The 24,523-nt window shown below is 40.2% G+C and overlaps 1 protein-coding gene across 2 annotated transcripts; it reads right to left on the bottom strand.

The window, feature by feature from the left end:
- Positions 1 to 405: 405 nt before the first annotated feature.
- cherp (calcium homeostasis endoplasmic reticulum protein) lies at positions 406 to 23,381 on the bottom strand. 2 transcript variants are annotated; one of them, XM_086268957.1, is made up of 20 exons: positions 23,206 to 23,381; positions 22,475 to 22,648; positions 18,881 to 18,919; positions 16,305 to 16,474; positions 15,688 to 15,825; positions 15,389 to 15,540; positions 12,134 to 12,245; positions 11,850 to 11,939; positions 10,926 to 11,130; positions 9,778 to 9,941; positions 5,613 to 5,867; positions 5,241 to 5,436; positions 4,899 to 5,140; positions 4,458 to 4,591; positions 3,074 to 3,160; positions 2,555 to 2,707; positions 1,886 to 1,999; positions 1,700 to 1,794; positions 1,392 to 1,577; positions 406 to 1,293 (listed from the first exon to the last, which is right to left on the bottom strand). In XM_086268957.1, exons 1-20 carry the CDS (start codon positions 23,228 to 23,230, stop codon positions 1,256 to 1,258), a joined length of 2,769 nt encoding a protein of 922 aa, XP_086125083.1. In that variant the 5' UTR covers positions 23,231 to 23,381; the 3' UTR covers positions 406 to 1,255. The 2 variants fall into 2 exon arrangements, with proteins under 2 accessions (XP_086125083.1, XP_086125084.1); XM_086268958.1 differs by lacking the exon at positions 18,881 to 18,919.
- Between the last annotated feature and the right edge of the window lie 1,142 nt (positions 23,382 to 24,523).

The following is a 24,523-nucleotide window of genomic DNA, read 5'->3' as shown; positions in this document are numbered from 1 at the left end:
CAAGTTTGAGTGTAAATACAAAACCATCTGAGTAGCAGCCATGAAAGAATACAGTATATACTGAATATAATGTTCATCAAAGAGCTATGAACTTAAAAGGGTCCAGAAATATTGCATTTGGCAATATGATGGAAAAGGCACAATTACAGGTTTCAGTAAGAATGCTGTGCTTGGTCAAAATAACAAATATTAGACAGGCGGACTTTTACAACTAGTGATGCAGAATCTTAGGATCATATAATTTGAGGATTTCATTACCTATTAGTTACACTTTTGATTGAATTAAAAATTGCCAGGAAAAAAAGATTAGACACTGCATGCTGGTGACCATTTGGAGATGGCCAAGCCAGCAGGACAGTGTGATGATTGATCGTGGAAACAGAAAGAAAAGGCCCATTGTGAGCTGTCAGAATTGTTTATTTAGATCATGTCTCTACAGTGTGCTTGTGGATAAAAATACAGTGGAATTGTTGAGCTTCATTTTAACACTACAACTAAAAGACATATCTAAAGAGAAGTTGTTATCTGAAAAAGAAAATATCACAATAATAAGCTGCTTAAGAAGAAGATTCACAAGAAGAACAACCATACCTTTATTCTACTTTCGCCTTAAATGCTCAGTTCTCACATATGACATTTCTGTTTTACCAATAGTGATCTGGCCACATCTTATTTTCAGAACCCACTCTTCTGAGACTTTTGACACCTTCCACAGTAAGCAGTTTTCTTTAAGACCAATTCCTCCACAAAAAGGAATAATTTATGAAAAAAAGCACTGCTTTTATTATTTATTAAAGAATTATTTTGACAATCCACCGCAAGTGAAAGAAAAGCACTGCTTTAATACACATTATTCACTTCTATTATGTCCTAAATGTTGAGTGTGACTGAGAGCTCTGTTTTCAGTCTGTAGAATTATGAACACTTACATGAAATATAATAAAATTAAACAGATAGTTATTCGAGGGTCCAAGCTGAACAAAAATGATTTAGCTGACTCCTGTGATGTTGCTATTGTTAGCGTCAATTGTCACATCTACACACTGTACATGTTCTGCTTGGACAAACTTGACTTAGAGGCAGCAAAAGCTCTTTGCACTCTTAGACACTTAAAAATGAATAGTGTTCTCCTTTAGTTTGGACTTTTGGGACTAGTGACAAATCCTGGGTGGAAAACCAACTAAAATTAAAAAAAAGTTAGCTCTGTGGTGGCGGTGGTGAGGAGGAGAGGGTTGTTTCACACAATTTGACTGCATCAGTCAGTTGAAGGGGCTTCCTGGGGTTCCCGATTGACTGACCCAGAAAGAAAAACAAACAGAAAAGGAGGAGTTAGATAAGGGACAACCCAATTTATTTTCGTGAGTAATTCCTGAATAAAAGATTTTATGTACCTTCTTCTCTTGCCTTCATGCGAGCTACAAAGTTGTAACTTTTATTCCTGCGATAGTTCTCGTAAGGGTCATCCAGTGAGACCCCCACACCTTTGTACTGGTCCCATTTATCCCTGATATCGCCTCCTTTAATGGGGTCCTGGATGCCCTGTTCTTTAGCCCCCAAGCCCCCTGAGCCACTCCAACCTACAGCAGACAGGAAGTCATTTTAGGTCGCTTCAGAAAATATCCAAAAATATCATTCTTCAAACATCCTTACCGGATTTAAAAAATTAAATAAAATGTAAATCATAATAATTAGAGCGTACCCATCTTCATCAGTAGCTGATGACCTTTGTTCTCCTCCCCTAACCTGGTGTCTGCAGGTAATTTTGAAGAAGTTGTGCCCAGCACTGCTGTGGAACTACAGAAAGCACGAGAGAAATTCATCATTACACTACAGGATAAAGGTTTTTTAGCAAAGCATATGATGAAAGAGTAGTGAAGAAACTCACGGAGGGGAGGAGCTCCGAGATTTTGGGCCACGCCGTCGCTTGGTGGGTGAATGTGAGCGGGATCGAGACCTGGAGCGAGAGTGACTACGAGATGACCTGGATCTACTCCTGGACCTAAAGAGTTTGGTTGAACACAAATTAGGTAACATGAATCACACTTCAGTCATATTCAGCACTCAAAGCCCAAAACACATTCATTATATCCAACAGCATCGTTTTTAAATAAGAGACTTCAATTACAAAAAAAGAAAAAACATTTATTCAGTCAGAGATGCATTGAATTAATGATACACAAAGACTTCCATGTACACGCATTATGCAGAGTCATTATGGCTTCACTGCGTAAACCTAATAGAAATATAATATCAAGAAGCCATTGTCACAGGATCTGCTGTATTTACAGGTCTTTAGTCCAACTCATCAAGTTCCTGGTGTTAAATTTGGCCGTGATTATGTGAAAATATTCCACTTTCATTCCGCGGTAATGTTTGATTGTAAATGATCAAGCGGATTATTAAACAAAATGACCGTGGGAGCTGGGGTAAGCAAACACGATGGAAAATCAAGAACTGGTGGAAATAGAGTGCATTTCATAGCTTGTGAATGAGACTTCGCAGGTTCTAACAAATCACGACTGAAGGTGCCATGCTTTGATGTGTGGATACAGACCTGGATTGTGAGTAGGAGCGAGAGCGGCTGTGGGAGCGGGAACGTGATGAACGGGAGCGTGACCTGGAGGACTTTGAGGAGTGAGAGCTGGAGCGAGACGAAGACCTCCCTCGGCTGCGAGAGCGACTCCTGGAGCGGCTGCCTCCACGACCACTAGAACCAGTCATCATTGGAGAAATGATAAAACTATCAGAACATACAAAGTTCTGGGTTTAACTGTTTAATACTTTGAAAAGCATAACATCCTCCTTTTAAAAAGACAATTCACTTTATTAAGCACATTTGAAAACAACAATCACTGACCAAAGTGCTGTAAAACTAAAAGAAGAAGCAATAAACATTATTTTATTTCTTTTTTCTGTATTATAAAGATGTGACGTGAATAATGACACCTGGTGACATGATTAGCAAACAACAGTCAAGTTTAAAAAAATCAGTTTAAATATGATGTGTTTTGATATTTGTAGCACAGGAGAGATGGAAAAAGAGAGGATACTCTATTATGAAGGAAAAGCTCACCTGTTACGTTTCTCCTGATCCTTTTTCCTTCTGGCCCTCATCTTAGCCCTGAAGAATTCATACAGGCCGTTCTGCTCCCAGCCTTCACTGAATGAGAAACCAACCACAAATACGTGTAATCACTATTCGCTGCAATTTTTAAACAAAGTAGTAGTACTTCACCCAGTTTCTACAGCAATTTCTGCAGATAAACAGCTACAAAAGACTAAGCGGTACCCAAGGCTGTGCTCCGACTATAGAGGATCACACTTCTCAGACTTTAAAGTCTATCCCAGGTTGCTGGAACGGAGAGTTTGTCTGCTAGTCGGATCTCTCATACAGGAGGAACAATGCGGTTTTTGTCCTGGTTGCGGAACACTCGACCAGGTATAATTCACAAACAAACACCTTAACCTCCACATATGTGAACATCACATTTTGGGTTGTCTAAACCATAATACTAAATTTGCCCAATCAGCCCAAATAGCAGAGAGAAATTAAAAATGCATGCCATGAAAGAGTTCAGGGTTAGGAAGTTAAAGCAGATAACCTGTAAGCTGGAGAGGAAATGTCTCACTAATTTAGTTTCTATAAGGTTAGTAAATCTTACTTACGATTACTGACTGAACAAAACATGAACAACCCTGCATTTCTTTTTAGCACCATAGCCTGGCTGACAAAGAGACCTCGTTTACACCAACTGTAATAGCCATCTTACAGACATATTTCAAAACTAGTCACAGTCCCTACAAGACTTTTCATAGAAGTTCTACCATTACACAACGCGTCAATCTTTAAGTATGATCTATTTCTATTATTTAGCTTTTAGGCCTTTAAGGTAGAGGTAAGAAGCCATTACTTAAAAAGCAGTCATGTGACCCAACTGTTTTAGTATTATATTATAAATGCTTCCCTTAAGCAGCATTATTAATAAGCAGCATACATTTTTATTGGTATTCAGAAGGTAACCAGTTTCATCTACCTATGAGGTCAGATGATATTTATTTCTTCTAGGCTTGCTATTGTAATTGGTTATTATCAGGTAGTTCTTTGCTGAGCATTTCTTCTTCACTCACCACTTTTTACTTTTACTTTTTATGTTTTTATACAGCACTCTGCAATTTTCACAAGTTATCCTTAACTTTTCCCTTTCCACTGACACCAAGTGCTTGTCAAGAGAAAATGCCAACATTCAGACGGGGTCATCTGATTGTTGGAGTTTTCTCTTTATTATTTTATGGTCTTTACCCAGCATTATATAGTGTCTTGATGTGACTCCTGTTATGATTTGGTGCTATATAAATAAATAAGAGTTAAACTGAATCACCTATTCATCGATTTATATTTTTAAATTCTATTATTAAATTAAGTTTAACTGTCTTGCACAAAAAGTGTGTGTTCGTACCTATTCCTAGGCCGATCATGAGATGGTGGGCTGTAGAAAGCTTCCACAGCAGCTAGCAGGCGATCACTGGGTGGCATGGGTGGAGGTAACCGAATGTCCTTAGGGTCCAGAGGTTTATAGTCACAGTCCTCAAGCTGTACAGTTGACAGTAACAGTAAGACCATAAGGCATGCAAACTTTATTGGGGCTAAATGTGTCTATTCTGGATGCCACTTCAGTACAAAATCCATGCTAAAAACGGTAAAAACCACCACGGTACCTCTTTTTGTGTGGTGTATGAAAAAAACTACACTTGTATGGATGTGTGTGACTGGGAGAAAATAGTAAAACAGCAGTATATAAGAAGTGCATTACCTGAACCATAATGGCAGCTTTTACTGTTTTTTTACATTTGTATTTATTTTCATTCCCCTGTCCTACAATGAGAAGCAGAGGACTTACTTTAACAAGCGGAGCCATGAGACCAGCTGGCAGGTCAAAGTAGGGCACATTTGGCACCAGACTGGGATCATCTTGCACTGGATGCTGGCGATGACGCATGTGAGGTGAATGGCCATTAAAACCATGTGGCGGTGGGCCAAATTCCGGGTGCTGGCCTCCACTCCAGGGAGGATGTTCAGCTCCCATCCCTGGTGGAGGAAGCCTCTGATTGGGATGGTGGTGGGGAGGAGGACCCGGCATATCTGTCAAACATATTTGGAGACTGTTAAAATACACCTGAAAATTAAAAGGCGCAGAAACATGCATCTCCTCTGATCTATGACTCTGAGTCTCTCCGCTAACCTCCAGGATATTCTCCTTGAGCATAGTCAAATCGATGTGGTGTATAGGGTGGTCTGTCATAGTGATGTCTGGGAGAAAAGTCTTCCTGCATAAAGCGAGGGGGAAAACGTCCAAAGCCGTGTGGGGGCGGAGGGGGCTGGTTGAAAGGAGGTGGCTGCTGGTGAGGAGGGAAAGGTCCTCTGAAATGGGGCGGCCTCTGTAAAAATGCAAGTGAAACACCACAATCATTCATGTAAGTAAGAAGCTCTAGCATCTTTGGTGCAACAAAAGAAACTTAAGTCAAATTCAGAAAAGGATGCAGTGTAAATGTAAGTTGTAAATGCAAAGTAAATAGCAGAGGAAGTAAAACCACAGAAATGTTCTCCCACATGCCTGCATGCGTGGAGGGAATGGTGGCTCCCTCTGACCCCAGGGAGGCTGGTCCGGCTGATTTCCCCATGGTGGTTGCTGGTCGTACGAGTTCCAAGATGGAGGAGCGTGCTCAGACCCACCTGGACCACTCCAAGGACCTCCTTCTCTACCAGGACCTCCACTCCAGTTTCCTGGGTCCCGCTGATCATTCCACATCCCCTCATGGCTGTTCCAAGGAGGGCAAGGTGGTGGTGGCTGGTTTGGATCAAAAGGAGGCTGGGGAAGAGCCGAGACAGAAAGGATGTGACCAAGACCTGAGCTTGCTAGTAAATTGCAAAGTGAGGAACTGTGATGATTAAGAGACATGTCACTAGATGGGCAAGGCCAAGGTGACAATGTAGTGTGGCTACACTAGTTTTCCTTCAGCATTAATGATAGGAATTAGAAAAAGTTAAAAAGCCCACAATGACACGTCCATTCTGTCAGAAGATGTTTTTCTCCTGTAGCTGTCATCCAGAGTGACCCAGGATAGGTCAGCTCAAGTGAGGCCAGTGTGACCGACTTCTATTTCATACTCTTACCTTAGCTCAATGCTGCAGTTCAAAAAGTCAGAAGAGACTTTTTCTTTGACCATTTTCTTGAAGTATTAAACATTTATTATAAATGTTAACCTGGCCAGCAAATATGATCAAATTAGCTGTTTTAACTATTGTCACTCAGTTAATAGCCGCATTAGGCACCTGTTATCATTGGTGTAGTGGGTAGTAGACTGTAGCTGGATAAAAGAATAATAACTGCAAGCTAAATAGATGGAATATTGAGTTGTGACACAGCGATTTACAGGGACATGGCGAAGGGTCAAGCTGTTGGCTGTACAGAATAGCTAAAAACTGAGCGGAGAGTATGGAGAACTACTCTACCTGTCAAAGTTTGGACACAGCTTCTCATTTAATGGTTTTTCTTTATTTTCATGACTATTTACATTGTAGATTCTCACTGAAGCGATCTAAACTATTGAATGAACACATATGGAATTATGTAGTAAACTAAAACGTGTGAAATAACTGAAAACATGTTACCAGGTAACAGTCTTGATGTATGCGCAAAGAAATCAGGAAAGTAAATCCCAAAAGGTTTATTCTGCTCCCACACCTCCAGACTCACAAACCGCTTCTTGCCCTGGACCATTCGGACTATCACCCTGCAACCCACCCCTGCCCACCCACGTCACCAGCCTGAGCCATGGTCTGAGTAACCCCCATCACTCCGGCCACTCACACACAAACAGACCAAGTCTTCTCTTTGTCCTACTTCCCAGCATTTTGCAACTGTTTTGCTATCTAATGTGTGCCTAATTTTTTAACATGCTTCTCTTGCTTTGTTTCCATTTTATTCCGACACAGTTGGTGTGGAGCACCCACAATTTTGTCATACATGTACAATGACAATAAAAGGCCTATTCTATTCTAAAAACCATGCCGGGCCAACCTGAGTAGGTACCAGTGGAAAAGAGCTATTAATTACACAGCAATATGCATAGGCTGCTGGTACAAAACTGAGTATTTCTTTTTCACTTGCTATGTGTTTATAAACCACTTTGCATTAGTTATTATTAATCTCTTTACTTTATAAGATAAAGTGCCTTCAGGGGACTGTTGCTGTGATATATAAAACTGAATGTATGTTAACATTCCTAGCTTATAGCACTGGTGCTACAAAGGTTGCTAGTTTTTGGCACAGCTCAAAAGTTGCAGCACAAGCATGCAATGTGGTGTTTTTCAACATCAACTCTTTAAAATATCTTGTTTCCCACAATGTAAAGAATGTCTGATTTACTCTTTTTTGCTGTTTCTGAGCAGTGCTGACAAAATAAAAGTTGTGCCTTAGCATCGTAAATCAGCCACGTAAACTCCTTTTCCAACTCGCTGTTGTACTTAGAAACTTTTCCTTTGTTGTCAGACGCACCTTCAGTTGGTGCACGTTGTGTTTGTTTTATTCTGATGGGCTGGCTTTCTTTTAAAGGTTTAAAATATCGCCCTGTTTTTTTCAGCGTGAAAACACCTCTTTCAAATTCCATTAGATTCTCTGAGCTGCCGGCACATACTATCTGTCAGTGGACTGGTGGCAAACACAAAGGAAGTGTGGGAACTGTTGTAGAATTTAAGGCTAATTACATTGATACGATAACAATATGTTATAACAACAGACTACAACTCTGTCACATTGTGACCTACTATGGCTTCACAAAATAACAAAGTGGCTTGCAAAGCTGTCACTGTTTCTTGCACGCTCTTAATGTTCACTTAGAGTAAAATCGCCCTCTGTCCTAACTGCCTCTCCAGCTACAGGGTAATGTAGGTTTTAATTAGGGCTGAACAATTATGGAAAATAATCTAATTGCGATTTTTTGCCCCAATATTGCGATTGCGATGCGATTATTTTTTAAGGTCTTTGTCTTCTGTATTATTAAACAAAGACAAGCAATACATCATATAGTATGGCCAATACTATATTACATTAATTTTAAACTGTTCTTTCCTGGAAGACAGACCTCTGTTATGATGACATGAGGTGATGCATGAATTGATGACTGACATTTTTATTTAACTTCTTCAATCACAACAGTATATTTGAACATACACAATAGTTTATTTTTAGCTTACAAACATCTGAGCATAAAGTGCTGACAAGGAACCCTGGTGTAAACATTAAAATGAAAGTCAGTACAATGTGCAGATTGCAGAAATATACATAAAAAAAATCAGTGGCTTTACCACACTCAGTTTTTCGACATCTGTGAACTACTAGACAGTCATTCAATTAAAAAATAATATGAAATAAATAAAACTAATAAATAAAAAATACACACATCTTACTGATCTCTGCAGTCAGTAACATTACACATAAAGTGCAAACATAATAGCAATTGTATAAACACACACACAAACACGCCTTTAAAATTTAAAGGCGTGAAATTGGACGGTCTAGTTCTGATTAGCGTCACCGCTGTCTCGGTGGAGTTTAATAAACTCGGCCGTCTGCTTCTTGCTATCTAAAATATAACCAGACACTGGTGTAAATTCTCGACTGTCTCATACTTCTGTTTAATAAGTTTTCTGTTTGACGTTTAGTCAGCTGTGTGAAAACCAAGGAGGAACCCACCCGGGGGATTAATAAAGTTTTATTTTATCTAATCTAATAACTTTAATCTCAGCCAAACCGATTTACTCACGAACAAATAAAACACTGAAAAAAGCCCAACAATAACATTTTTAGGTTGTCTAAGTGACTTATATATTACGTTTAACCCGAGCAGCGAAACTCCGCGGTGATCTGAAAATGATGTGCCGGGAGTTGTGCCGTTCTCGGCCGCATCAGTAACCCTCGAGCTCCCGGCTAGCTGTCGAGCTGGTGGGTAGCAGACGCCTCTGAAAACGTCGAAGCACTTTTGCAAATATGGGATATCTTGATAAACCGAGCAGATATTTGATGTTTACACAACTACTTCCTCGCCTGAAAATATGTTAAAAGTTTATTTTGTGATCCAGAAAGATTAGTATGAGTAATTTTAAAACTTAGTAGCGGCCGCCATTGCTGGAAACTGGAGTTTGGCTGGGCCGCGCTATGAATTCTGGGATATGGTAGGCCACGAAGGACACACCCGACCCATCCTTCAAATTCGGGGAAAAGGAGGACGCATTTGTCGGCTACATTCGGAGGAGTCTACGAATTTGGACAGCCTTCGGCGCGTCGCTGTGACGTAATCGGTCTACAAATGCGGCCTCAGGAGGATGCAGCCCATGAATTTGGACATGTCCAGAGTATAATCGCAGCCTTTGCGGTTAGAAAATTGCACTTGATCATGTCGCGATATTATCGCAAATGCGATATATCGTTCAGCCCTAGTTTTAATTGGTTCCCCATTAATATTAAACACCTTTATTTAGGAACTGCATTGTGTGTTTACTTGTGTTATCTTTGCCTAATATTCAAATGTATTTGATGATCTGAAACATTTAAGTGTGATAAACATAAAAAAAAATTGGAAATCAGGAAAGGCTGTACACACCACTGTAGTTGAGAATATCCAGCAAATATGCACTCTCCTTCTGTATCTTTCAATATTTTCCCTCACTCACACACACAGACACACACACACAAGAAACACACACAAAAAGGTCTTTACCGGCTGGTTGGGGTTCCAGGGGCTCATATGCTGAGGGTCATACCAGGCAGGCTTTGTGGGGGGTATATCTGAGGGACCACTAGGGTTGCTGGGGTCTGGTGGTCTGGATGAAGATCCATCAAACTCTCCCGGAGGAGGACCTGATATGGGAAGCTTTACATCTCCTGAACACAAAAAAGAGACATCATAAAACAAACATACATGGACTTGGTCAGGTTTAGCTACATTGCTGTCTGTATTATTGCTGAAGTCCTAAATTATCACCTTTAAAGTGTTTGTGCTAAAACGTCATGTACAGTAACACGGGCATGGAGACCAGCACTGACTGGCAGATGGCATCAATTCAACATATAAGACTTTAAGAATGCATAAGCATCTACCTAAAATCTATTTAATCTATCATCTGTGATTATATTGTATTGGTCATCTCCCTTAAATAAACAGGCAGCCTTAAAGTGTGAAATATTCATCGACAAAAACACAGAAATGTGTCTATTGTTTCATTGGCTGATAGTGCCCCACAGGCCTCAATTGAAACAGACTAACAAGCAGCGGGCAAGGCAGCCCAGGCAGGGAAATGTTGCTTTTAGAGACATAAAATGAGTCGCAAAGTCTATATCAGGGGTAGGCAACTCCAGGTCTCAAGGGCCTGCAGGTTTTAGATATCCCCCTGGGTCAACACACCCGAATCAAATGATTAGTTCACGCCATGTTTAGAAAGAGAAATTTTGAGCATGAATCAGATCCCTGCATCTCTCCCCTGTTGGATCCTTTGTTTGGTGAATTCCTCACCACAACACCATCAGTGCCTTGTACTGAATTGTAAGTACTTGTAAGAATAAACTGCTCACAAGACAACTCCAGCAGTATAACCTCCTTTATCTAATGCACAAAATTTCCACAACAGGATCAAATACTGAAAATCAGTTTATAACTTTTATGTATTTATGTGTTTTTTCTGTATTGTTGTGTCTTTCCATTAAAATTAAACTACCATAAAAATTACAGACTGTTAATTTCTTTGCAAGTGACCAAACTCGCAAATTCAGCAGAGGATCAAATAATTATTTCCCCAACTGTATAAGCAGTTGACATGAGCTCATGCATGAGGCTGTGCCTCTGCTTTGGTTGAGTGTTTTTCCACTCACCAGCTTGCGTAGTCATAGGGGGGGGCTTTTCCGGTTCAGCTGGGGCAGCTAGCTGTCCTACAGGGGCAGACTGCGGTTGTGACTGATGTTGCTGCTTCAGACTAGCAACAAACTCATCATGCTGAGTCTTCAATGCCTGGATCTGCTGCTGGAAGGCCAACTGGACTGGCTGCACCACTGCAGCATATTCTGTTATCAGGGACGCCTGAAAGAAACAACAAAATACCAGATAAAGTCTATGGTGGGAAAAATACAAAAAAAGCCATGAATGGGGCTGATATGTAGAACTCCGACAGCACTTTTTCTTTTTGGCTGTGTGGGGAGGTGTTGACATGCTGAGTTGAAAACATTCTTCATTTTGCAGGGGATGACTTTTCAGGTGGTGGAATACGTTCGTGGTATTGCTACCTTTTGCAGCAATAACTTTACGGCATCTTTTGCAAATTACGGCATTTTGTTTGATATCCTTATGAAATCCAAACCACTGCCAGATTATTGATCCAGGGCTGTTTCTCTTTGGAACTAGCTCGTCTGACTTTTCTTCAATTATAGTCTCATTCCCTTGCTCATCTGAAACTTCTGCTATCACCATATTTTCCGCCATCTGGTAGTATAAAAACACACATGCTCAGCGCAGTGTCCCAGGTAGAAAATTTTCCAGTTTGGAGGGGGGATGCATTCACAGCATGTGGGATAAAAACGCCTGACATTGCCTCCTGTCACAGGGGCCTGGAGGCTAACCCAACAAGGGGAGGGCTACAAGCTGGACAGATCAACAGTCTGTGGCAGAGACCTTCTTACTGTGAAGCAACAGTGGTAACCACTGCAACACCATAGTGCCCAATACTTACACAACAAAAATCCTGAAAGTGAAATATTTGGGTCCAACTCTAAAATCTGATTGTTAAGACATGTTCCTGTCACCTGGTACTGGCCAAGGCCCAGTGCTGGATTCTGGAGCTGTTGAATGGTCTCCTCATCAAAGTACCCATTTTTCTCCCAAAGCTGCAACAACTGTGAAGGGAGAAGGAATGTCAGAAACAGAAACCTTTTTCCGTTCAATAAATGGAGGAGAAAAAAACTTCCTTTTAATCACCAGATCTAAGCTACTAATAAACTGATATGAATGAATATTCATAGCTGAAGCTGCTATAGCAAAGAAAAACCAGTTAGTGTGTTAGACTTGGAAAATATGTGTCTGTATTTACCCTGGTGATCTTCTGCTGTTTTTCTTCCTCTACAGCTAGAAAGCTTGTGCAGTAGATTGGAACAACAACTTTCTGCAGCGCTGCCAACAAGTCCTTCTGCTGCTTCCGCTGGCTGTGTAAAACATTAAAAGAATCACAAACAAAACATTGAGGCACATACAGTGGGGCAAAAAAGTATTTAGTCAGCCACCGATTGTGCAAGTTGCCCCACCTAAAATGATGACAGAGGTCAGTAATTTGCACCAGAGGTACACTTTAACTGTGAGAGACAGAATGTGAAAAAAAAAATCCATGAATCCACATGGTAGGATTTGTAAAGAATTTATTCGTAAATCAGGGTGGAAAATAAGTATTTGGTCAATAACAAAAATACAACTCAATACTTTGTAACATAACCTTTGTTGGCAATAACAGAGGTCAAACGTTTACTATAGGTCTTTACCAGGTTTGCACACACAGTAGCTGGTATTTTGGCCCATTCCTCCATGCAGATCTTCTCGAGAGCAGTGATGTTTTGGGGCTGTCGCCGAGCAACACGGACTTTCAACTCCCGCCACAGATTTTCTATGGGGTTGAGGTCTGGAGACTGGCTAGGCCACTCCAGGACTTTCAAATGCTTCTTACGGAGCCACTCCTTTGTTGCCCGGGCGGTGTGTCTTGGATCGTTGTCATGTTGGAAGACCCAGCCTCGGTTCATCTTCAAAGTTCTCACTGATGGAAGGAGGTTTTGGCTCAAAATCTCACGATACATGGCCCCATTCATTCTGTCCTTAACACGGATCAGTCGTCCTGTCCCCTTGGCAGAAAAACAGCCCCATAGCATGATGTTTCCACCCCCATGCTTCACAGTAGGTATGGTGTTCTTGGGATGCAACTCAGTATTCTTCTTCCTCCAAACACGACGAGTTGAGTTTATACCAAAAAGTTCTACTTTGGTTTCATCTGACCACATGACATTCTCCCAATCCTCTGCTGTATCATCCATGTGCTCTCTGGCAAACTTCAGACGGGCCTGGACATGCACTGGCTTCAGCAGCGGAACACGTCTGGCACTGCGGGATTTGATTCCCTGCCGTTGTAGTGTGTTACTGATGGTGACCTTTGTTACTTTGGTCCCAGCTCTCTGCAGGTCATTCACCAGGTCCCCCCGTGTGGTTCTGGGATCTTTGCTCACCGTTCTCATGATCATTTTGACCCCACGGGATGAGATCTTGCGTGGAGCCCCAGATCGAGGGAGATTATCAGTGGTCTTGTATGTCTTCCATTTTCTGATGATTGCTCCCACAGTTGATTTTTTCACACCAAGCTGCTTGCCTATTGTAGATTCACTCTTCCCAGTCTGGTGCAGGTCTACAATACTTTTCCTGGTGTCCTTCGAAAGCTGTTTGGTCTTGGCCATGGCGGAGTTTGGAGTCTGACTGTTTGAGGCTGTGGACAGGTGTCTTTTATACAGATGATGAGTTCAAACAGGTGCCATTCATACAGGTAACGAGTGGGGGACAGAAAAGCTTCTTACAGAAGACGTTACAGGTCTGTGAGAGCCAGAGATTTTCCTTGTTTGAGGTGACCAAATACTTATTTTCCACCCTGATTTACGAATAAATTCTTTACAAATCCTACCATGTGGATTCATGGATTTTTTTTTTCACATTCTGTCTCTCACAGTTGAAGTGTACCTCTGGTGCAAATTACTGACCTCTGTCATCATTTTAAGTGGGGGAACTTGCACAATTGGTGGCTGACTAAATACTTTTTTGCCCCACTGTAATCCATTACAATACTACAATGAATGAGCAATGCCTGGCTCCTGCATGCTGACCCACAGCATGGGCAAAGCTGTGTGCTGAGCCCTCTCCTGTACACCTCCCTCCTCCAATTCAACAGTTATTGGCCTCATCAGCAGAGGGGACAAGACTGCGTACAGGGAGTGGGGTAAAAAAACTGGCAGAATGGTGTTGAGCAGAACACAACCTTCTGCTCAACACCATCAAAACTAAGGAGGTAGTGATTGACTTCAGCAATCAGAACATGTTGCTCTCCACATCAACGGGGACTGTAATCAGCAAGTGTCCTCCTTTAAGTTCCTGGGGACCTGCCATGAACCACTAACAACAACATGGCCGTTAAAACCGTTAAAACCAACAAGGACACCACATCCTTAAGATGCTAAAAGGAACCATCTGGATAAGAAACTGTTGGTGGCTTTTTAATTGCAGCACCACAGAGAGTGTCCTGACCTACAACAATGCCTGGTATACTTATGGCTTGGTGGCAGAAAAACATGCAGAGGGTCATTAGACAGCGCAAAAGATCATTGGCTGGACCTTACTCTGGAGAGATGAGAAAACTTCTGCCGAATTTTCTCACCCGTTCAACAAAACGCCCAGGACAGCCAGGTTGAGAAACAGCTTTTATCCTGCCATCAGAACACTGAATGCTAAGCTGGGCTGAGTGAGCTTCACTCATCAGCTCCATCTGCAATATTCCTGTGTAATATAAAACAGTCAAAGGTGCACCTTACAGAGACCAACAACTAAACTACATAACTAAGAGTCAAATTATTAGAATTCTCTCACAGTTTGGTACCTCAATTATTCTTTAAAAAAGGATGGAAAACAAAAAAAACATGAAAAAACCTTCCTAACTGGAACATGAAAAAAAAAATATCTCCACTATTCTGACATATTACCTGTTTCAAGCTGTTCCCATACACTTTAAACTATGGAGAACCAGAAGAGCCACGCAAACCTTTGGCTTATTTGAAGCGTGTCAAGCAGGTTTCAGAGCTAATCACATAGAAACAGCTTTAATGAAGGTTACAAATGATCTTCTTATGGCCTCTGACAGTGGACTCCTCTCTGTGCAGCGTACAATACTGTTGACCATAACATTGTCTGGCTATTAGAGCATACTGTAGGTATTAAAGGTACTGTGCTGCAGTGGTTTGCATTCTATATATCTAACAGACTCCAATTTGTTCATGTAAGAGTCCTCTTCACATACGAAGGTTAATTATGGAGTTCAGTGCTAATGATGCCAGGACCAATTGTGTTTACATTATACATGCTTCCCTTAGGCAGTATCAACAGAAGGCATAGAAAAAGAAACAAACAAACAGGAAAGAGAAAGGCAGTGAGGAAAATTGATTTTACCCTCTTTCAGATTACTTATAATGCTACTCCATTATTAGTTTTCTCACGGATAAAGTACACAAGTAAACTACATGGGTTCATGAGTGTATTTAGGTTTGGGTACCAGTGATGAAGAACGTCATTTGTTAAGTAGATAAGATGTAGGCGCAGCTCAAAATGAGCTGTATCAGCAGTGATGCGGTTGCGTAGATGTGATGTCATCAGTTCACAGTGCTGTGGGGTCTTGGCATTATTGAACATCCAGTTCTTACCAGCCTGAGGAAGAAAAACAAAAGTGAAATGTAAATAGCTCTAATTATAATAACTCTTTACATGAAGGAATTGTACAAAGAGAAAGCCAATGGGAGGAATGATTTCCTGTGTGGCCCTGATTCATAGAAAATCCTATCGTTATGTCCTTACCGAGATGGCATCTTTGGTGCAGGTGTCTATAATGGGTTGAAGCAGGTTGTCAAATTCTGTTATGTCCAACTGTGTTTCCAGCAGCAGCTTTTGGGTCTGCTGCTCCATAGCTAAAGTAATGGCTGCAGTGACCTGTTCCTACATTGAGAAAGCATTAGAAAATTTATTGGTCAACATTGGTCTTGTGATGTCCCCTCAGCCACTTGTACCACATCCACCCAGACCTCCCTCTCCCCGGCCACCTCCCCCAGCTTCTCCGAGGGAACGCCTTGGTGTTCCCAGACCAGCCGAGAGATATAATCTCTCCAGCGTGTTTATTTCTTGTATCACATGCTCTTCGTTATTATTTTGTTTAATGCATGGAGCGATAACGACTTCATTTCTCTCCAAGCATTCAAGAGTGGGTCCCAGTTTTGTTAGTACAGAGAGTTACTCTTCTGTAAAGAAGTTATATGTGCAAAACCGAAATTGTCATGCCCTCACAAAAAATTCTCCAATCAACTCCGGACAACTGAAACATTCAGCAAAGACAGACTTCAAAACAAAAACGTTCATCAACAACCAGTACACGGGAATAAATGTTCCTGGAGGGAAGGCTATGCTTCTTTCCACTTCACCTGTCTGAGCGTGTGCAGATGCTGCTCCTGCTGCTGCAGATTCCACTGGCTCTGTTGAATGAGCTCATCTATAGCGGGCGCAGAGGGTGGAGGTATTGGAGGTGGAGCAATCATCGGCATCAGTGGAGGAGGGATATCAACCACATCTTTTGTACCAGGGTTGTATATTTCTGCACAAACAAACAAACAAGCAAAAACAGGACTGAATGTTCAGTCCTTAAGACGAAGTGTTTCTTTTGTATAGCTGCTGTTGATGACAACATGATGGCCATGAACATAATTAATAAATCATGAAGAGAAAAAGAAATACTGCTAATCTGCCAATATGGTTTTCTGAGGAAGAAATAAAACATGGCCTACATGAAATGTTCCAAGTAGAGGAGTGAACACAATTTAAGACATGCAATCAGTATCAACACATCCCCTCCTGGTACTGCTGATTGCTGCAGAAATAACTGGTGCGCTGAGGTAACCTGTTGGCATCGCCACAAACTCAGGCTGGGCTGCTCGATTAAATCAAAATACATTTCTGTTGTACCAAGACTTCCGAGAATGTATGGACACTGTGAATTTTAAGACAGAATGCAATATTTGCAAATCTCTTAAATCCTTGCTTTATTCACAACAGAACACAGATGCTTAATCTGAGAACATCTACAGTTTTATAAGGTAAATGGACAGTACTTATTTAGCATTTTTTTACTCTGAGCTTTTTACTACAAGTCCCATTCACCTAATGTCAAACATAGTCACAGAGGTGCTTTTTTTCTTTCCCTAACCTTGTCTAACATTCACACACAACTAGGGTTTCAATAGCTTGTCCAAGAATACGTAAACGTGCAGAATGGGGAAGCCGAGGAGTGAACCAAGCTTCTGATTGGTAGACAACCCGCTATACCTGCTGAGCCACATCACCCTAAGAAAAATATTTGCTAATTTTAAATTTGATGGCATCTACAACAGAAGCAAAAATTGGCAGAGTTTCAACAATGTTCAAAAAACTATCTAAAAACTGAGAAACAATTTCATACATAATATTGTTAAAAGATTTCCAGAGAATCTAGAGAAATCACTGTGCACAAGGGACAAGGTAGGAAATCAGTATTGGATGTCCACGACCTTCAAATACTGCAATAAAACCAGGCATGGTTCTGTGACGGAAATCTGTGCATGGGCTCAAGAACACTCCCAGAAATCACTGTGTGAGAACACAGCTCACAGTCCCCTCAACAAACGCAGGTTAAAGCTCTATCATGAAAAGTAGACACATATGAACATGATCTAGAAACATTGCTGTCTTCTCAGGACCAAAGCTCACTTAAAATGGGCCGAGGCAAAATAGAAAACCGCTCAGAGGTCAGATGAATCAAAGTTTGAAATTGTTTTTGAAACTATGAATGCTGCTCTTCCAGACTAAAGAGGAGAGGGAACATCTGGCTTGTCATCAGCAGTCAGTTCAAAAGCCTGAATCCTTGATGGCAGAGGATGCATTAGTGTCAAATTATTTGACAGCATGTATATTTGGAAAGGTAGTATCAATACTGCAAGGTATATGCAATATTAGCTTTCCTAAAATGATACTTTTAGGATACGCTTTGCAATGTTTACCAAAGCCAAACTGAACTATTCTTTAAAGTTACAAAGTTACAAGTACAGACAGAGGACTTCAAAGGACTACGTTCAATTTGTAATGCAGAATAAATGTTAGAAATGTTTTGTGGATTGTACCAAGCCAATTTTTCCACTGCTGGAATTTCAACTAATAGAGAACACATTAAATATGTTAACAGTCTTATTGCTGGCCCTTTATCACCAAAGATATTAATGCAGTAAAATTCATTTTATAGAACAAAAGTGAAACAAAGCCAAGTAAATGTTATCACTTAATAATATAAAATGTTCAGAACATAATCATAAACTTTTCAGTAATTACAGGAGGATTACATTTGTATTACTGGATAAATAAAACTGTCTTCATCCCATATTTGGGAATTATTTTATTACAGCATTTGAACTGATGATAATAATCATAAAAAAGAAGAACAACAACAACTTTGTCTTAGCTTAACATTTAGCTTCTGATGCCACTTGCCAATAATATCTGTAATACTATAGTACTGACTGTAGTACTAATTTGAGTACCAAGAAATAAACAAGCTGATCTGGGCCAAGACTTTTCCAAAAATGAGGAAAATAATGCAGAAACTAGTTCAACCAATACTGACATTTTTTAAATTGTGCAGCCCTTATTCTACAGCTGCCCTGAGCAGAAGCATGTTACAGACAAACAGGACAAACAACACCCTGCTCTGTTTGTGTCTGTGTCTTTGTATCTGTGCATGTAATCAAACCTGCTTCGAGATGGAGGATTAAGCATTTTAATCAAGATCATTAAGAAGGTATGGCCAAGAGAAATTCACTGAAAAAGCAAAAAATGTGAACATGCAAAATGAAAACAAAGCAAAGTATTTTAAAGCACAAATGTTGTGTCATCTGGCAAAAAAGTGCATAACAACATGTGACTTTCCAAATAGAATTTTTAAATGTATCTGAAAATTCTGATTTTAAATAAATACCTTTAGATTTATACTCCTCCCCATCGTGGGTAGAGGGATCTAAGTGGAGAAAGGCAAACTTTAATGCATTTCAGTGGTATCACACAACTGACAGAAGAACACCATGCAAAACTAAACACTCTGCTTCTAGTATCAGGCTGCTAATTAGGTGACTATGTTTCAGTAATCAAAGCCAACTGTAGGACAGTAAATAATGTAATTTACTCTCATATTAAGTTCACTTCTTTGTAAAGCATCTATGCCAAGAAAATATTTGTGTTTTGCTCAAAGAACTGCTGTCCTCACAATAAGGACGTGACTGGATTGCTCCTCATGCAAGAATATGAGAAGGTTCTCTAAAGCAGCATTTGCTGAAGCTGCATGTGGGAAGTTTCATATATTTTTACTGCTTTTTAAAGATTTAATTTGTGCATAGTTAGTACAATTACTATTTTGACTTCTTTTGAAAAGTAATATTTCAGTGATATTTCTTACTAGATTTTAAAATATAAATAAAAGTATGTAGCCGGCTGGAAGCCGTTCAGTCCCTGCTCTGAGGAAGAAGCACCTCACTTCAACAAGCCGACACCAAACTAACCCCTTTGTTCCTGCTCTTTTTCTTCAGGTTGCAGCAGTTCTGGGCGCTGCTTCCAGTTTAAACACAGTCTGCCTTGTGCCCCCCTTGATTCTTGGGGACGGACTGGCTGAGGTTTAATAAACTGGTAGGACAATGTTGGGAGGGTGTGCTCATGACAGAGTCATGTACTATACATCAACTATACTCTGACCATCTCTCCTTGCTAATGATACTGACCTACAAACCCCTCATTTGCAGAACTAAACCAACCAACAGAATGATTAAGACCTTGTCTACTTCAAGATTGCTTTGAATAAACAGACTGGAGCACTTTTATGGACTCTGATGTAGAAGTGTACAGATTATTTGTTCTATACTACATCAACTTCTGCACTGACCTGGTCATCACATTGAAACTAATCAAAGTGTTCTGAAACCAGAAACCCTGGGTCAATAAAGAGGCCAGAGAGCTGCTTAAAATCAGGGATGTTGCTTACAAAGCCCAGGACACGGCATCTTATAGCCTAGCAAAAGCAAATCTCAAACACAGGTACAATGCAGGTACAATGATGCAAGCGAAATCTACCTCCATCCCCTACCAGCCCAGCCTGAACTGTCATTGGAAAGAAATGACATTAGGAGTGTTATTGCAGAGAATTAAACCCAGAAAGGATACAGAACCTGATGGTGTTCTGGAGTGTGTTCTGCAGACCTGCACTGACCACCTTGCAGAGGTTTTTACTAACATCTTTAACCTCTCTTTGATTTCTGGGAGTGCACAACATGCCTCAAAACTACAACCACTGTGCCCATTCCAAAACAAAGAACTAAGAGCAGCCTAAATGACTATCATTCAACTACACATACCCTGATGATAGCAAAATGCTTTGAAAGACTGATTGTGGCTCACATTAAGTGATCACAGCCACTCTGGACCAGTCAACAGAAGAAGCCATCAGCCTTACACTCTATACCACCTTAGAGCACTTCAACAAACAGGCAGGTACTGTAGAATGCTCCTCCTGGACTTCAGTTCTGCTTTCAATACCAGTGTCCCCGCAAACTGGTGTCCAAACTCCCAAACCGTCTCAGCCCGACCATCTTTAGGTGGACCCTGTATTTCTTAACCAACTATCCCCAGACTGTCAGGATGGGCAAATGCGCATCCTCCACCCTCAATGTACCAAAGGGATGTGAGCTGAGCCCTGTTCTGTAAGACCTGTTCAACCTTCAAACGTGACAAACACCATCATCAAGTTTGCGGACAACACACAGTCATTGGCCTGATCTCCATTAACAACAAGACTGCAGAGAAAAAGTGTAGAGCCTAATCGCCTGGTGCCCCATCAACAACTTATACTACACAGCAGCAAAGCCAAGGAGACTGTGGTGGATTTCAGACAGTCAAGAACAGAACTTGACCCTATGTACATCAACTATACTCAAATGCTGCTACACACATACACACAGTCTACACATGCTTGCTAGCCTTCCTATTACAACTTCTGTGTAATAGCACTACACTGCTATACTGTGAAACTTGCACATACAACTTGTGAAGTCATTACTAAATTTTCATAATGTTCTTAACTTTGCACATAATTTTTATGACCTTGTACGTATTTTGTATTCTTTTATTCTATTAATTATTTTCTTCTTCATGTGTACTTTTAAATATTTGCATTTTGCACATTTTTTGAATATTTTGCATGGACAGGGGTTGCGAAAATGTTGTTATTTTGTTGTCCTACACAACAATAATAAAAACACCAAACTTGAATCATAAATACCGGCAGTCGCCAGTGCTACCCTCAGCCTTCTAACAGACCTATGGTATCAGTTTCAAAATCCTGTCATCTTGTTCTCAAAGTATGGCATTCATTTTTACTAGATGCACCTGTGGTATCAATTTGAAAATCCTAGGGGACTTCCCTCTTGCGGTATTGCATCCACAAGATTCTCAGAAGATTTGACCTCTGACCTTAACAGGGTAACAAGAAACCCCATCAGCCTTTTACGGCTGAGTGATAAAAGGAATGTCAGCAGCACCTGTACAACAGAGGCACTAGACTCAGTTCAAACTGGGAGGTAAAATACACGTATTACTTCCCATTTGCAATTCAAAATTACTCGCCAACTGACAAGGACCCTTTATGGCCATTTGGCGAGTGGGGGACATAGATTGTGAAGTGGGGTGGACACAGGATTGGTGCCACACAAGTATACCACCTCAACCTCCTAAAAGCATGGAGAGTGACAGAATTTTGGAACTTGTTGTATGTCTCCTTGAAGACTGCCGAAAAAGCTGTATGTGTAGACAGCGCACTGTAAGATAGTACAAAACAGTGCTTCATCTACTAATCCTCCTACCCAAATGTCTGATATGAAAATTATTCTTTGGACCCCACCAATGTGTCTTTGATTATTGAAGAGATTCTAAATTTAAAGATTTGTATTTTCAAATTTAGCTTCAACAGTTCCTTCCACAGTTCCTTGCCAGGTTGTTATTAAGCCAGACCAAAGTGTCATTTGGACACCTTTTATCCTGTAGTGAGATTCCAAATCCACTGTCTTTAGTGCATTTAGTGACTGATATCCTTGTTCTGCTTTTGGGGAGATTTTCTGTGAGCTAGAGAACTGACTCTGCAGCTCACGAAGGCTGCAAGCAGAACAAGGACTACTGTTGCAAGGTGATGATATAAAGGGAGTCTTAAAGCCTTTAATCAAAAGGAAAACCCATGCCTAAAACAGATTCACATTACCAATACAATGTTGGACTGTTCAATTAACAGTTTCACCCCAAAACAGAAAAGTAAATAATTCTGCCAACATATCTGGTGCATGTACTGGGTTGTTTTGTTTTTTTCGCTTTTATCTGTAAAAACTGTTTTTTTATTACATTTTTTTTAGTTTGAATATTTCAATCATAGTAAGAAATCCAAAGTGCTGAACATCAAATGAACTTAATATTGCAATACTAAATTGACCTCTATGTGAAAATTCTGTTTTTATCCTAACGTGTCAGTTTAACTACATACGTTGCTGTTGCTCCATAGCAAGTTTGTACTTGTAGTAACTGAAGTATTCGCCCCCAAAAAGGAAGGAAAACTTAGGGTTGTCCTTCTGTTTTTCCATCGTCATCTTCTCAAACTCTGGGCCATTTCGGGCAACAAACTGGGCCAGCTTATCAATCACATTTCGAAGCTCCTGATCTGTACAAAAAAAAAAAAAGACATAAATACAGTGAAAAATGTTGTTGTAAAAACCTCAAAACAGAGACACTGAAACAGACAGAAATAATAGTGTCTGAAGTGCTTTTAAAAAAACAAATAAAACAGATTTAGAAAATAATGAATTTCTTCTGAAACAGAAACATCTAGGAAAGAGGTTGCATAATCATTATTTCCATATTTCTACATAGTATTATTAAATCAGTTGGCTGTAATTCTACTCTTAATCGTGCTGCTGTAGCACAAAAATATCTATAAGGGATCTTCTTTCTATGGGGGTTCTTTTTCTTAAAAGCCAGCAGCCGTGAAAAGTTGGAACAACTAACGTTTACTCTCCATTACTGGATTATTTCTACACTATTTTTCACGTTAGTTGGTGCAATGCTTACACACAGAGCCTGGTTAAACATTCATCCACTTGTGATCGGTGACCTTAATCAATATGCTAAATCCAATGGTTTTGTTAGCTATGTAGCAGATAGCACGGGTGCTCGCTTACGTTGAATCGAAATTTAAAATAGCTGTGGTGTACGGCTCACCTTCGGGAGGACTGGGGATATCCATGTTTAACTTCTGTTCCAGCGAACCACTTAGCCAGAATATGTATGTAAAAACTCGGCCAAATTCTTTACTTTTTCAGAAAAAGGTATATCAAATTCCCCCAAAATCACTTGCATTGCCGCTGCTACGCACAGGAAATGCGATACAGAAACAGCGCCACAAAAGATGGCTATGGAATTGTCTCCAGCGCCCCCTGCGACTGGGAGGAGTGTTCGCGCCTTGCTCGTTTGGGTGGGTTGATGGTTGCAGTTGCGAGTAAACGTCCAAAAATGAAAATATTTTTATTTAACTATAAGTAAGATACTAAAAAAATACAACATTTTAAAATATCTTTAGTCCTGATATTTATTATATAGGCTTACAAATCCTATCCTAGAAAACATGGTTGAAACCCCGTAGTTTCTCTTCCTGGTCAATATAGGAGGCAAAACCTTTGGACAGTTAGACCACACAAGACACTTATCCAGCTGGATCCAACACCCAGTCCAATGGGAATGCTGTGCTATCCAGCTGGTCATTTCAAATGACCCACTTGGCAGTGCAGAGCTATCTTTTTGTTTGTTTGTTGTATGATCAGGAGCAAGAATCTACATATACATATTTTGAGCTTGGCAACACAGTGTTTAGCACTATTGTGTCACAGCAAAAAGGTCCTGGGTTTACATCCACAATCTCGCTATAGCCTTTCTGTGTGGAGCTTGCATATTCTCCTCTGGTTCTCCAGCTTCCCCCCACAGTCCAAAGACATGCAGTTAGACAGATTACATTAATTGATGATTTTAAGAAGAATTAAAATGGTATTTACCCAGAATAATAATTAGATTAACAATATCAGAAATTTTGTTGTTCAACCCACTCATAAAAGAAACAATAAGTAAGCATGGAAATGTTGACTATTTTCAGATAGAGTCAACTGTAAATGTCTGACCAAAATAAACTCACATGAGGACAATTTGAAACAGAGATGATCACCAGTTTCACATTCAGAAGTACAAAAAAATTACATGAGTCAACCTCAATTTCAAATCGCTTAAATAGGAAATCTAGGAGTGGTATTCAAATGTTCCTTTCAACAACAAATCATTTTATTATTTTGATATACTTTATACTTTATTAAAGTATTTAAATCAAGATTGCAGATTGCTAAAATCTGACATATCATAACATTTACAATCAGACCAGATGCGTTTGAGAAAAATTAATTTTGTTCCTTTAGAGATCATAAGTTCTTTTACAAAAAAAAAATGAAAACAACAACAACAAAGGCATATTATCAGCAAACTGACTAATTATAAA

This window comes from Aulonocara sp. 'chitande type north' Nkhata Bay, linkage group LG17, assembly GCF_057382095.1.
Source record: "Aulonocara sp. 'chitande type north' Nkhata Bay isolate Kocher_YH1m ecotype deep benthic linkage group LG17, A_spYH_male_GT1.1, whole genome shotgun sequence".
NCBI classification, from domain to species: Eukaryota; Metazoa; Chordata; class Actinopteri; order Cichliformes; family Cichlidae; genus Aulonocara; species Aulonocara sp. 'chitande type north' Nkhata Bay.
The sequence above is the reverse complement of the archived record's forward strand: the minus strand, read 5'-3'. Positions and strand labels throughout refer to the sequence as shown.